The sequence below is a fragment of the Rhinopithecus roxellana genome, chromosome 18 (genome assembly GCF_007565055.1).
Source record: "Rhinopithecus roxellana isolate Shanxi Qingling chromosome 18, ASM756505v1, whole genome shotgun sequence".
Classification (NCBI taxonomy): Eukaryota; Metazoa; Chordata; class Mammalia; order Primates; family Cercopithecidae; genus Rhinopithecus; species Rhinopithecus roxellana.
The window spans coordinates 56614725-56629256 of record NC_044566.1 but is presented as its reverse complement, the minus strand read 5'-3'; the positions used below and the strand labels follow the sequence as shown (position 1 = coordinate 56629256).

The window sequence follows — 14532 nt, the reverse complement described above, 5'->3', positions numbered from 1 at the left end:
GTTGCACCTTTTCTTTTTTGATTCCTTGAGGGTCGAACTATAAAGCCATATAATAAAATCCATAATAAAAGCCACATAATAAAAATTAATTCCTAGAAGCACAGGTTTACAGGAAAGTAGCTAGTCTAGAAAGTGAGCCTGAAAACAGGTGTTAGGACTAAATGTGTGTCATAAGAATAAGAATGTAAGTGTCTGCTTTAAGTGAAAACACTTGGCAAGAAATCGAATCTTATATAACGAATTTGCCTTCCTACATACCTGGAACTCTGAGGACTGCTGTGCCTGTGTAATTATTCAGCAAACAGTGGGATGCAGGGCTCTTTGGTGGATTCAGAGGGGAACAAGACCTGATCCTTGTTCTCAAGGATTCTACATTTGAGTGTACTGAGAAGAATCCTAGATGACCTGATTGATTACTGGTGAGGGGAATACAGGCCATTTACTTGCTTGTTTTTGAAATAACGTTCTTGACCTTTTACGGAACCCTCTTTGCCACAACAAAAACAGCAGCAACAGAAAACTTTGTCTTCCTCCTTGACTATGGGAAATCAATTTGTAAGGCTGCCTTCTTATTAAATGTGACCCAAGGTTAGAACCCAAACTACTAGAGGGAAATTTTCAAATTTTACAAACTTCAAATAAATCCAACTTTTGGTGTTTGTGCAAAAAATGGTTTGGAGACAGCTGTCTTGTTTAACTTAGTGATTCTCAACTCAGGCCAGTCTTCTGCCCACTGCACCCCTCACCCAGAGAGTGTAACAGAATGCTTGTCAAAAAAAGAAATGGGCCAGGCACGGTGGTTACACCTGTCATCCCAGCACTTTGAGAGGCTGAGGCAGGAGGATCACTTGAGATCAAGAGTTTGAGACCAGCCTGGGCCACCATAGTGAGACCCATCTACAAAAAATAAAAACACAAAAATTAGCCAGGCATGGTGGTGTGCACCTATACTCCTGGCTATTCGGGAAGCCAAGGCAGGAGAATGGATCACTTGAGCTCAGAACTTTGAGACTGCAATGAGCTATATGATCTTGCCACTGCGCTCCAGCCTGGGTAACACAGCAAGACCCTGTCTCAAAAAAAGGTGGTGGTGTGGAAATGGCTAGCAAAGATTGGGATGTTCTGAGCTAACATGGTTTCTCTTGTTGCTGTTATTTACTGTGTTTTGAAGGATTTAAAAAAAGAGTGTATGGAGAAGGAAAGGCAGCTCCCGAGCAGTCCTCTCCCATAGCATTCATTGAATTTCATGGCAATCCTTGTTTGTGGGTAAAGTTCTCTGTATGAGGCTGTGTCTTGTCTCTCTCTCTAACCCCAGAAGGGCCCAGCATGAGCCTGAACTAGGAGGTGCTCTGCACATATTGTGGAAACTCCAGAGGATGGTGGCAGTTAGCACAATGACAGGAATACCACCCCCAACACCAGCAAAAAGGAGTTAGTAACACACCCTTTGTTTACCAAGTAATCCTAACAAAGCCCAATCTCAGCCTCCTCCGTAAAGAGATAACTGCCAAGAGCAGAGAACTGAGGTATTCCACAGTGCCTTGTCAGACGGCTCCCAAGTAGAATTTTATTTTGAATTTGACAAGGGCCCCATGGCTGTCAGGAGCCAGAGGCTCCTCAGGAAGGAAGGAAGGAAGAACAGTAATCCACTAGCCAAGAGCAGTGATCTAAGCTTCAGCACAAGGCATCCTCCAAATCTCAGTTCCGACGGAAACGCTTTCAAACTATAGACACATAGTTGCTTTGTTGAGGTTATTGCGAATTTTGAAGATTTTCTAGGAGGAAGCAATGCATTTTGGTGACCCGAAGGTCTCAGCTTGTTCTGGTGGGTTTGAGCCTGCTTATGTTCACTGCTAGAGCCAGCATCTTGGCTGCACACATCCTCAGGTTTATAGGTGCCAGAGGGAGAGAGAGAAGCATCCGCAGAAAGGATTTTAATTCAGCTCTGGTGCCTATATCACTAAGCAATTCCAGCGGTGCAGGTGGGGAAGAGGACCAAGAGCCACCAGGGGCACCTTCCCTGCTCATGACTATATCACCCCTACCCTTGGCTTGTGTGGTCATTAGTCCACACAGAGCCAGGAAAGTTAGGGATGAAGGGCATCTCACATCACACCCTCTACTTGTGCTCTGACTGGTCATTAGTGCTTTCCTGCTTTTTGAGTTTGCTATGGAGCCTCAAAACGCTCCACAAAACAGCTTCAAAGTAGAGCATGTCTCTTCCAGCTGGAGTCACAGTCCACTAACTTCCTTTAGCATGTCCCGGATGCCCCAGAGACCACTCATGAAATTACTCCTGGAACATGGGCAGAAATCTAAATGGACTTAGCTGCCAAAGACTATGCTGGAACAGGACCACAGAAAGACATCGTTACTGTGTCCATTGTTGTAGATAAATCTTGCCTGTGACAGGATATGATTAGCAGAGGAGGGGCATAGTCACCCTTGGTAATACATATTCATCCTTCCAAACACAGCAGAATGTACCCACAAGCAATGTGTGCCATTCACAACATTCTTAGCTCGCTTTTTATTTTCTTGGACCTCTGGAAAATATTAGAAGAATGTTTTGTGATACCTCTGGGGAGAGAGGGCACATGCCATATGTCCTCGTTCAACGGGAGCTGAATACTAACTTCATGGAGCAATCTGGTGTTTAGGTTCTGAAGTTTCATACAGTGAGACCCAAGATAGGAACTCATGCAAAATGAACGCAATCCAAGTGAGAAAGAAACAAATTGATTCTGGGTGGAGAAATGGGAAATTTCTATTGTGAGAAGACCAGCCCTGTTGGACTAAGACACCAGCCCGATCCGAGGACTAGCTAGGAGAAACAGCACATGCCACCATGTCAGACTTAACAGATGACGGATGCTGGCAAATCACCAGACACCCCACAGCTCAGGGGCATGGCAGTCTGCTAGAAATGGGGTTTTCTGCTACAGTGGAAATAAAGCCAAAAAGAGCTAGATTTACTATCAGTAAAAGCATCAATGAAATATAAAATTATAGAAGCACACATGCATTTGCATGCACGCTTCTATCCATTACCATAGGAATGGCTTTCCCTAATTAATTTAGTCTTATTTGTACAGGGCCAAAGGGAAAGTACGTGATTTTGGCTCAGCTAAGCCAGAGTCTTATGGGAGACTCCTTACTAGAGGCAGTGGAGTAGTGGTTAAAAGTGTGGGTTTTGGAGCTGGGCTCGGACCTATGTCTTGCTAAGTACTTCTTAGCTGACTGACCTTGGGGCACTTAATGTGTCTGTGCTTTCTATCTACAACATGGAGACAACAACACTGATATTATGAAAGTATCATGTTAATTAAATAAAATGTCACAAATTAAGGGCTTTGTAGATAGTTTATGTTCAGCAAAGCGTAGGTTGCTCCTGCTTTGGGAGGTGTGAGGCCCAGGGATGCAATGGACATTTTTCATGCTTAGCACAAATGTGCCAAATGGCCAAGCTTTGTGGAGTGGTGGGGGAATGAGAGGGAGAGAGGAGAACCGTGGCTTGGCAGCATGGACTCAGGGGTTTTTCAAGCTCCCTATGACTCGTGCCCCTCCTGGATACACAGTGACTGCTCAGCTGGGTCTCTGTCACTGTTGGAATATCCCAGCCTTGCTGACATGTTGGAGTAGAACAAGGTTTGAGATCCAGTGCACAAAGGTCGATAAGGAGGGCTCTGCTACCTGAGCTGGGGAAGCATCTTCCAAAGAGCCGCAAGGGGTGCCGGGAGCACACAAGTGGCTATTGGCCAAATGAAGAACCCTCCTGAGATGTGGGGCTCTGTAGAGACTGCCAGCTTTAATATGGCAGGAACCTGTGCTTCTGAATCAAAGCCCATAGTGGAGGCAAGGTCTAGATCTTCCAGGCCAAAGCCTTCTCGTCTGTCTTCTCTCCTCAGTCATCCTCTCTGAGTGGAGCTTAGGAGCATGATTCTCAGAGGATTAAGAATGGGCAGGGTGTCCAGCCCCACTGCGGGCAGAGAAAGGTGACAAAGTGTGTACACCCCAGGCCAGCCCCCAGAAAGCCAGAGGACACAGTCCCTCAAGGAAAGTGGCTAGTTCCCCCGACTTTTCAATATTCTGCCCACCAGCCCTGAGGAGAAGCTGCTGGCTGACCAGGTTCCCCAAAGCAAGCAGCTGCCCGGGAAAAGAAACCCAAACGTGACACCGAGTAGAGGGCTTGAGGCCACCGTAGCTGGGTTGTAACTTTATCAGTTGTCACTTCTTCGTCTAGTAGCCACCAGCTAACGTCCTCGATTAGATATCTAGAACCTCAGGATAAACCCTTCCCTTTGGCCCACAGAGTACCGGGTTCATTCATTTTAATACGTCTTAATGCATTAAATACCACTTCTGTTGGGGTCAGTACCTATGCATTTTAAAGCTTTTCAAAATGATTGTTGATGCATTTCGTCTTATGCTAGTATGCATTACAGACATAAATTCTCACAAGAACTTTCTGACCTCTACAAAATATGTCACAAAGTGTGTGAGAAAAACTATTCAATATGGTTTTTAACAACAATAAAAAGGCTTACCTGAAAAGCTGGCAACGTTTCTCTGAGTACATTTTAAAAAATCAAAGTCTTTAATTTATAGATTGTCCCCAGGTATCACTACATTTTTCAAATCTGTTGCTAGATGGGTCTTTCTTTGGCAAAAAATTCTTTTGCATGTGGGGTTCAGACACTAACTTATTCCATATGTACCACAGACTGGAAATAGAGACGCAATTTTGGAAAACATAACGCCAAATGTAACCCTTAAGGTTTGATGCAAATGATGTTCTTCTCACCTTTCTACACATTCCTTGACAACAGCAAAATTTCCATCTCCTATTGTTCTTCCGACTTTATATCGTTCTGTTATTGTAGCTGGAATCTGGAAGCCCTCCTCCGACACTTCTGAAAGAATCATTAATACTTTTTTATTGGTAGAAAAGGGAACACAGATGTTGCACAAGGAAACATTTAAAAGTATCATCTAATTGACTGGAACGGATTCAGAATCAATATGTCATTCTCTGTACAGTGAGGCAACTGCCTCCTTCCCTTGCTGACATTGTATATACTCAACAGATTTTACTAAGACAAATGATAAAATAAAAAGAAACGTAAGGGGTCCACTCCCACCTATATAAGAGAAACTTGGGTTTTCTGATGCTGTGGGGATTCTCAGGAGGAAGCTCTGCTCCTTTTACTTCATGCCAATTTGATCAATAGTGTTTACTGAATACCCACTGTGTACAGAAAAATAGCATTCCCATGTATGGCGCAGGCGGCAACTGCAGTTCGCAAGGGTCTCTGGGCTGCTTGACATTGTACAAGCATGAAAATTGCCTGCTGTTTGGACAGTTAGTTTTACTACATCCTGAAATGGAAATCTCCGTAAAATTCCTTATGAACTAAGCCCTGATGCCCACCCGTCCTCGGTATCAATGAGTAGACTTTAGACAAATGTTCTCACCAGCAACCTGCATAGCAGATGTTGAGTTAAAATTACAATATCTATTATGTCTGTGAATGGAACAGTGTTGTAGTTTCAATTATGTTAGTGCCACTAACACAACACATTTTCCCCCTGAAAATGCATTTTGAAATATTTTGCAAATGCCTAATAATGCTTTAAATATCTAAGGCCATAAAACTAAATAAGCCACAGTTAGGTCACGTAAATATACTGAATAACCTTTAACATCTTAAGGGTGTAAAAAGCCTTTTATAGCTGGACTCTAAAATGTACATGCTTTAAAGTGATAAATCCCAGCTCTCCCTCAGGCAACCTGAATGCAAAATGTGATGGAACCCTGGTGTGTTTTCTTAATGTACTCCTCTTCCGACCTTTCATCGTATAAACTGAGACTAAACATCTCTCCTCAAAATAAAACTTTAGGGGGTGAATGGGCTTTCTTAGTAGTTTTTGTATTCACACTTGCTCTGTGTTGTTGGAGACTCATAATCAAATAGAGACTGATAATCATTAGATATCTGCATGAGGGCCTTTCTTCTTGATTTATAATGACACACGGTTGGCATCAATCTGAATTCTAGAGTGGATGAAATTTCTAGAAAGTATTGAACAAATGTAGGACATTTGCTGCTGCTACTTTTGTCCTTGGCGTTGGTACAGTCTCTTCACCCCTTTACAGGTGACATTTCCCTCTTACCCTGCTATAAGCCATCTAGGTGGTCTCTAGAATAAAGTGAGGGCTGGAGCCAATCCCCCTAACCCCATCTCACCCCTCTAAAGAAGCCGCAATTTTGCCTCTGTTCGAAGGACTCAGCCAGGGAAGTTTTGTCTACTGCAAAGCACCCAGATTTACAAAACAACTCCCAGATGACACAATCTTAAGGCTCTTTACTATGTGGCTAAGAAAGGAACCCTCCTTGGCTGTTGGGTACAAGTGTGACCCTGCAGGTGGGAAATGGAAGAAGGTACTTCCATCCTGCCTTCTGGTGGGAGCATTCACTGAGTTGAGACACCCATTGAAAGCACATGGCTTGGGATTTTTTCCCCTGACTATTCATAAAAGGTATCTTTTCTCACTTTTGGTTAAGAAGGCCCAGCCAGGCCAGGTGCAGTGGCTCATGCCTGTAATCCCGGCACTTTGGGAGGCCAAGGCAGGTGGAACAATTGAGACCAGGAGTTTGAGACCAGCCTGGCCAAGCTGGCAAAATCTCATTTCTACTAAAAATACAAAAATTAGCCAGGCATGGTGGCATATGCCTGTAATCCCAGCTACTCAGGAGGCTGAGGCGGGAGAATTGCTTGAACCTGGAACCTGGGAGGTGGAGGTTGCAGTGAGCTGAGATAGAGCCATTGCACTCTAGCCTGAGAGACAGACTGAGACTCAAAAAAAAAAAAAAAAAAAAAAAAAAAAAAAACCTTAGCCAAAGGTTTAAATCAAGAACCATTTCATTTCATTTAAAAAATACAAAACACATTGAACAAAAGAGATGTCTAGGTGGCTGGTTTTCATATTTCTGGAAGTACAAAAAATTCTGATGTTGCATTGCAGTCAGAAAATAAATTACACAGTAAATCACGTATTTCACTTAATACAACAAAAGCACTTCCCAAAGGGTACTTTTTGGAAAAAAAAAAAAATTTAAATCATATCATTTAACACAAATAAGAGAAGCAGATTCCTTAACAGTGGCTTGGTGGTATCACTTTTATCTTTTCCAAATATTTCCCTGTAGTTGATTTGAACCTGGTAATAGCCTTCAGGAAGGAAATAGGTGTGATTCACAATCTCCATTTCATAGGAGAGGAAGTAAGATGCAGGGAGTTGAAGATGCTTGTCCAAAATAATCCAGTGAGTTAGTGAAAAAATCATTTCTGGAATCCTGATCATTTGACCACATCACAGAGACATTCTGCAGTGAATTAGCTCAAGGATATTTTTGCAATTTCCACCAATTCTTTTTGTAAAACCATATTTTCATGTATTGAGTTCACTTAATTTAGGGTACATCTGTGAGACTACAACAGTCAAAAGAATAAATTGTCTTTAAATTTGAATGGCCTTTGTTCACTTAAAGTAACACTAAAAGTGAACAGGATTTGGGAAAACAAAAACAGCCATGATCCCAGTGATCCCCTTTTATTTCCAAAGCAGGCAATAGCTGGCCTTCTTAGTATACATATGCCCTCAGAGGATGGGAAATGTCTCCAAAATGGGCCAACAAAATGGGCCAACTTCCCCTTCCCATTCTCACAGAGCAGATACCAATCCCTGGTGGGCACCATATTCAACCCTATCCCCTTGTGATTGACCCTCAGGAGCTGCTCAGCCTTGTCTACGTCATTCTGCTTGAGAAGCTACAGTTTCTTGGAGTAAATTTAGCCAACCCATCCTCTGCCTCCTCAGATACCAAGTCCCAAGCTCATCACCTTCTCCAGGGCCGTCATTCTCATCCATCGAGCTGCAGACTTTGGTGGATGCAAGTGAAGTAGAGGAGCCGCCATGCTGAGAGCTCTGTAGGGGAACAGAAACCAGTAATTCAAAAACTGGGTCAGAATGCCTGAGTTTCCAGGGGCCGTGCCCAGCTCGGAATCTCAGGAGAAACCTTTGCCCATGCTAGGGAGGATTTGATCTTAACACTTGGAAAAAGACGTCTTCAGCATATTCAACTGGGGCCACATCTCCCTCTCTCCCTATTAACCAATAATAGACTGTGATAACAGGATCAAGCTGGTTATTGTGAACTTGAATGTTCCATGACTTCTTATTCCTTTTGCTCAAAACCAGGGTCCTTCAGCTCACTCTTTGGGTTTGGAAGAGTTCAAGCATCTCACCTGACTCTTCCACAGTCTCTCGGCAAATGGCCGTCAAATGTGGTACCATTCTGATCCCATTCACTATTTTTTCTATTTTTCCAATAGAAAACATTTCTCTTCAGTTTGTTTTTATAAAATATCCTAAAAAAAAAAAATTAAATGCTCCACCTTACCACAACTTTAGGAGAAAGGTTAAGGAGTGGCGTTGTCATTTCTATTTTGAGATCAAAACATAAGCACTGAGTAGGTTATTGGTTTGTTAAATGTTACATAATAAGTCTGAAGTAAAGACAAGAATAAAAGCCTAGGCCTTATAGTTCTGTTTGATTTTGACCCAAGACCCATGAAAGCAAACAGGGTAACAACTGTATGAGAGAGCTCAGAGGACAAAACAGTACCAAATATTTAATATTATGACTGGCTATGGGACAGTACTTTAACAATGAATGTTTCCATCTCTGCATCTATTTCCTGAGAAAACAATTTGCACATTTCAATGCTATTTCTAAATAGTGAACACAGCTTGTCCTAAAAGATCTTCCTTCTGTTTCCCTGGGTTTATCCACTTGGTTGGCCTGATGGGAGCAGGAGGCGGTGAGGGGGCGGGCGGCATTGGCTCATGGTGCCGGCTGTCTGTGGAGCAGAGAGAAGGGAAAGAGCATCTGTAGTTGAATTAATAATGAAGAGGTGGCAAGAAGCAAAGCTGACCTGTTTTTCCTCTGCTTACCTGTTTCCCTTCAACCTCCTCCCCAACCCATTCAGCCTTAAAGTATGTACAAAGTAGGAGGAAAGACAGGTTTGACGTAATTTCATTATGGTCTATAGTATCCTGCATGGGAGATTCAAAGATTTTAGTTTTCATTAAAAAGGTTAATATAGTTGGGGAAATGCTGCCTAAGTCACTGCAGAGCCATCTAAGTCAAACATCACAGAACTTTTTCCTGGGTGTGACTTAGATAAGCATGTCCCATTGGTCAAGTTCATCAAAGCTCACAGTTGACACCATTGGGATGAAAGTTAATGTAATAGCAATAGCACATCTGCTTTCCTAAAGAACAGGCTAAAAGTTTAGAGATGACTCTCGTATACCCCTGGATACCACACAGTTTGTGTAATGTGTCCATTGTTTCCAATATTATGAAAATCCCCCCTCAGCAAGCCTGGTGACTTGAGCTGTTTTTCTATCTTTTGTAACCAGCAGCACACATTTGTCATGTCAGGCTAGAAAAACGGATTAAGAGTGTCACCTTGACACAGAGTTTTTCTTAGTGTGACACTATGTGCCCATAATCCACTCTGTTGAAGGGACTATAAATGTGGGAGCTTCTAAGTCATGCTTTGCTGACTTTTATGGGTGAACGTCTTTTTGTGAAAACCTAGTATTTATAATATTGCGGTATGAGGCTGAGACAAGGCAGATTTATTATGTCAATAACCCAAGAAAATAAACATAACCACATTTGAGGGGAAGGTGTGTGTTTTCCAGAACAGTGAGATCCTTCATCCTCTGGGTCATTGTTTTTGCTGCAGACATAATGGCATTCTAAACAGAGAAACACTAAGTAAATGTCTACAATGTAGACCTTCCCTTCTGGGCTTTCTGGTCCTTGAATTTCTTCCAGCAGCAGCACAAATGGTACTTCATAATGGAGACACATGGTGTGGTTTAGGCTGGCAGGTGCCGCCTTGTCACGTGGTGTTTTAAATTTAGAATACAAAGACACATTCTTTCACCAAATTAATAGACCAGTAGCATGTTTCCTAGCAAAGATGTTCACAATTTAGACACTCAATTCCAAAAGCTTGTTCTTTCAGTAAGAACATCAGGTACTCGATACAGAGCTCTGACCCATAGTACATGAAAACATCTTTTAAACGGTAACATTCTATAAACTTGTGGGCTATCATTCACTCAATGCTTTATCAACTAATGAATTGGATTTAACAGTGCCACCAAATGGTAGATCCCTGAATGCTTGTCACAATGCCAGCTGGGTTTTCTCTGCTTTCTGAACAAAAACCTCTCAAGGATTTTAGGCTCTGGTAGAAAAAAAAAAAAAAAAGGAAAAAAAAGTAGGGTTAACACAAGTTGCTTATGTTTGTAACTGCTTGTTTTCAACGTTATGATTGTATTTTTGTGTTTCTGAAAATGTATCCCGAGTCATTTCAAATTTTCTGCTGCTTGAGAGTAACAGATGATGGGCAGTTAAGAGAAAAATGTACTTACGGACATACAGAGTTCTCTGAAAATGTAAAGCTTTCATTTTATTTTATGCTCAAAGAGAGTAAAATCAATGTATTAAACTTCTAATAGTGTTATCTCTTTTTTCCCAAAGAAGTAAGATAGTTAATACTAAATACTTTTCCAAGATAGTGACCATTCATTGATTCCAAGAGTTTGGGGGACTGGGATGGACCTTAAATATTACCCATTCTGCCCCATTTCCACCCAGAGACCAAATGCCCCCTACAGAAACCCTAGTGGGTGGTCAGATGGCCTCTGTCCAAATACTTCTAGTACTGAACATACTATTTCCTGAGGCAACCCTTCATCTTTAATAGGAGGCAAAATAAAGGAAGTTCTTCTGTAAGTTATGATGAAATTATGTCCTTCTACATTTTCCATTTATTGGTCTTATCTCTGATTTCCAGAGTTGCCCAGTACAGGTCTAATCCACTTTTCACATGACAGTGCTTTCAGGTGTTTAATAGCTACTGGTCTCCATCTGTGTCTTCCCAGCATTTTGGGAGGCTGGGGCAGGAGCCTCGCTTGAGTCCACAAGTTCAAGACCACCCTGGGCCACACAGTGAAATCCTGTCTCTACCAAAAAAAAAAACCCTGGTGCTTAAAAGTGAATGCAATATTCTGGGTGTGCTCTGACTAGCACAAAGCAGAGAAGGATAGAGTTTTCTTTCTCGTGAATAGAACATTAATTAACTTCAAGATCTTATTGGCTTATGTGGATGAGGCCATAGCATTTCACCTTTACAATGAGCCCACAGCTATGTCAGGTCTCCCTGGTGTGTGTTTGAAAGGTTGTCTTGGACCAAGTCCAGGACTTCACATTTCCCCACATTAAATGTCATCTTTATTACATTAATATCCTCCCAGCCTGTTATCTTTTAGATTCTGATCTGGTCTCCTAATGTTTTTGCTCTGTCTCCCAGTTGAAGCCATTCCAGTAATCAGCATGGCTCTTTGGGTAATCCACCAATTATTTACTAATCCACCTAAATATACTAACTTAGACCCTGCTGGAACCTTTCTATTGTTATCCGTAAGTCCAACGGAAGGATTTCGAACATAGTAAAGGCAAAATGTGTAAGTGCTTGCTCTTTAGAATTAACTTACTGAGATTAACCAGCCTTTCTTTACAACCAACAGAAGCTGAAAAGCCCACCTATATTTTTTCGTTGCTTGTAAATGAAATAAATTTACCTTTTTGGTTTTTCCGAGCAGATAAATCATTTTATAGTCCACATGCCAACAAGATTTTATGTTTGCTTCAATTTGCTAATTCCAAGGCATCTGGGTGTACAGTACAAAATGTACAGTTATTTCAGAATTTAGGGCAATTAGCTGCTCTGAGAAATGTTGTGACATTTGAAATGTCATCACCCCCTCCCCCCCAAGCAGATTTAATGGGAACCATTTGGAAAGGTTGCTGGCACCTGGATGCTTTTATGGCACACCTTCATAAAAGCACTGCCCTAAGTAAGAACACATCCTAAGTGTAGCTATTGAGCTTGGGATCATATAACAGATGGAGAACATATCACACTTTTTGAAGTAAGCGAGAAAGCTGACATGACAACTCTAACCACATTTTATCAAGATGTATCTGATGACGATGTAGTGGAAAACAGTTCACTTTAAATGGTGTGAGTTACTCTTGCCATTTGTATTAACGTTGTCACTCAGCTGGGGTCCACGCTGCATGAAGATTTTGAAAATATCTGAGAGAATTGATCTAATCAAGGTAGAAAAATCTCACCACACTTAAGCTTTGGCCGGATAATTGCACCATTTCCACTTCACATTTTATCTTGGCATACAATTATTACCTTATTGAGTTGATACTGATTTGAAAAATGGTTAAAAATAATTTAGAAACCAAGTAATCACTGGCATATGATTTCTGAATCAATCTTTTTTTTTTTTTTTTTTGAGACGGAGTCTTGCTCTGTCGCCCAGGCTGGAGTGCGGTGGCCGAATCTCAGCTCACTGCAAGCTCCGCCTCCCGGGTTCACGCCATTCTCCTGCCTCAGCCACCCGAGTAGCTGGGACTACAGGCGCCCGCCACCTCGCCCGGCTAGTTTTTTGTATTTTTAGTAGAGACGGGGTTTCACCGTGTTAGCCAGGATGGGCTCGATCTCCTGACCTCGTGATCCGCCCGTCTCGGCCTCCCAAAGTGCTGGGATTACAGGCTTGAGCCACCGCGCCCGGCCTCTGAATCAATCTTATAAAGGAAACACAAGCAATACATTTTTAACAAACTCAAACAGTTGTCTTGGTGATCTTGACTTGAGATCCACAGAAGCTCTAAAGATGACCTCTAACAAAATTAAATAATAATCTTGGTGAAGAGAGCTTGAAACTCACAGGATTCTATATGATATAGAAAAGCCATCCATTTATTTGTTTCCCAAGTGGGTATAGAACAATAAGTTGAAGGCATCACTCTGCAATTACTAATAAGGCTCCACTATTTGAAACAAGGCACAAAGGAACTGCTTTTTCCAAATTCCTTTGCCTGCACTCTTCATAGTAGAACGTTCAGCCTAAATAAAGTTGATGGCACAGATAAGCATGAGCATAAGTAAGAATGAATACTGAAAAATGTAAAACTTTATCATAAAGATTTGGATAAATTTTTCAAAAGACTAGAGAACTGTTACTCACGAAGCTGGTTTACTGAAAGGAGGCGAAAATGCAAATGGAAACAATGGTGTTATGGCTATGTTAGTGAAACCACGAGAGCCAAGATTTCAAAGACAAATGCATTTAGTTACAACTAGATCTACACCATTTGTTGTATTGGGTAGTTTTTCTGGCCTCAATTGTCCAATCACTATACTCATATAAGCCAAGATCTATAAATTGATAATCTGAACCATTTGTCCCAAGGAGACTGTGCCATTTGGTGGCCACATGCCTCCTCTCATGAGTTACACCCTTCATGAAATTGTAGTTTGGAAGCAGCCCAGGAAGTCATCTACTGTATTTCCTCTGGATAGAATAATTCCCTCCATGATTTACTCCTCAAATGGGATTCCCAACCTGTAATGAAGGGAGCTCACTACTCTTCTAGGCACCTGCTACATTTTATGCTAAACTCTGGTTATATTAAGAAACTGTAACTATAATTTGAAATATTTATAAATTTGGAAACATTCCTTCCAATGATTATTGCTACAGACACTGATTACATTTTGCTGTGATCATTGCTGTGGACATTCATCAAGGAAATAATACAGAGAACCAATTAAAGCAAATGTAATTTGATGACTAAAGTAAAACTAGTGAAAATGTTAGATTTAAAACCAGAATTTGGAACTTATATTGTAATTGTAATACTAAATATTTTTTTCCTCTGGGCGCAGTGGCTCACACCTGTAATCCCAGCACTTTGGGAAGCTAAGGTTGGAGGATCACTTGAGGTCAGGAGTTCAAGAGCAGCCTGGCCAACATGGCGAAACCCTGTTTCTACTAAAAATGCAAAAATTAGTTCCGCGTGGTGGTACACACCTGTAATTCTAGCTACTCAGGATTCTGAGGCACAAGAACCACTTGAACCCAGAAGGCAGAGGCTGCAGTGAGCCAAGATCACACCACTGCACTCCAGCCTCAGCGACAGAGCAAGACTCTGTCTCAAAAATATATATATATATATTTTTCTAGCTCAGTCAGCAGAATTTCCTATCCTCTTTAACATCCTTTTCTATCCTCCTTTTATAAATGAAATATATTATGATTTTTGTTCTGAATTAGAGAGTCAAGTATTTTATTATCATTATTTTAATTAACTTTATTTCAAAAACTATATATTTATCCAGTGATTTTAAAAGAAATAGCTTGTAAAAATACACACACAGACATGCTCACATACACATGCACATTTTTTCCCTGCAAATTAGATCACCTTGGGAAAAATGCCTTCAAGCCTAGGAGACCACTGGTGGTTTTAAAAATGCATGTTAATTTCTTCTTTTCAATGAGTTATCAATATGTCTGACAAA

General features: G+C 41.4%; 1 protein-coding gene across 5 annotated transcripts in view; it reads right to left on the bottom strand.

The window, feature by feature from the left end:
* DCLK1 (doublecortin like kinase 1) overlaps nucleotides 1-14532 on the bottom strand; it is a 359929-nt gene that overhangs the window by 63152 nt on the left and 282245 nt on the right. For all 5 annotated transcript variants that reach the window (XM_030922322.1, XM_010383111.2, XM_030922321.1 and 2 more), the window contains 2 exons: nucleotides 7906-7990; nucleotides 4805-4913 (listed from right to left, as the gene is read on the bottom strand). In XM_030922322.1, coding sequence (XP_030778182.1) covers nucleotides 4805-4913; nucleotides 7906-7990 — 194 coding nt within the window. The remainder of the gene's footprint in view (nucleotides 1-4804; nucleotides 4914-7905; nucleotides 7991-14532) is intronic.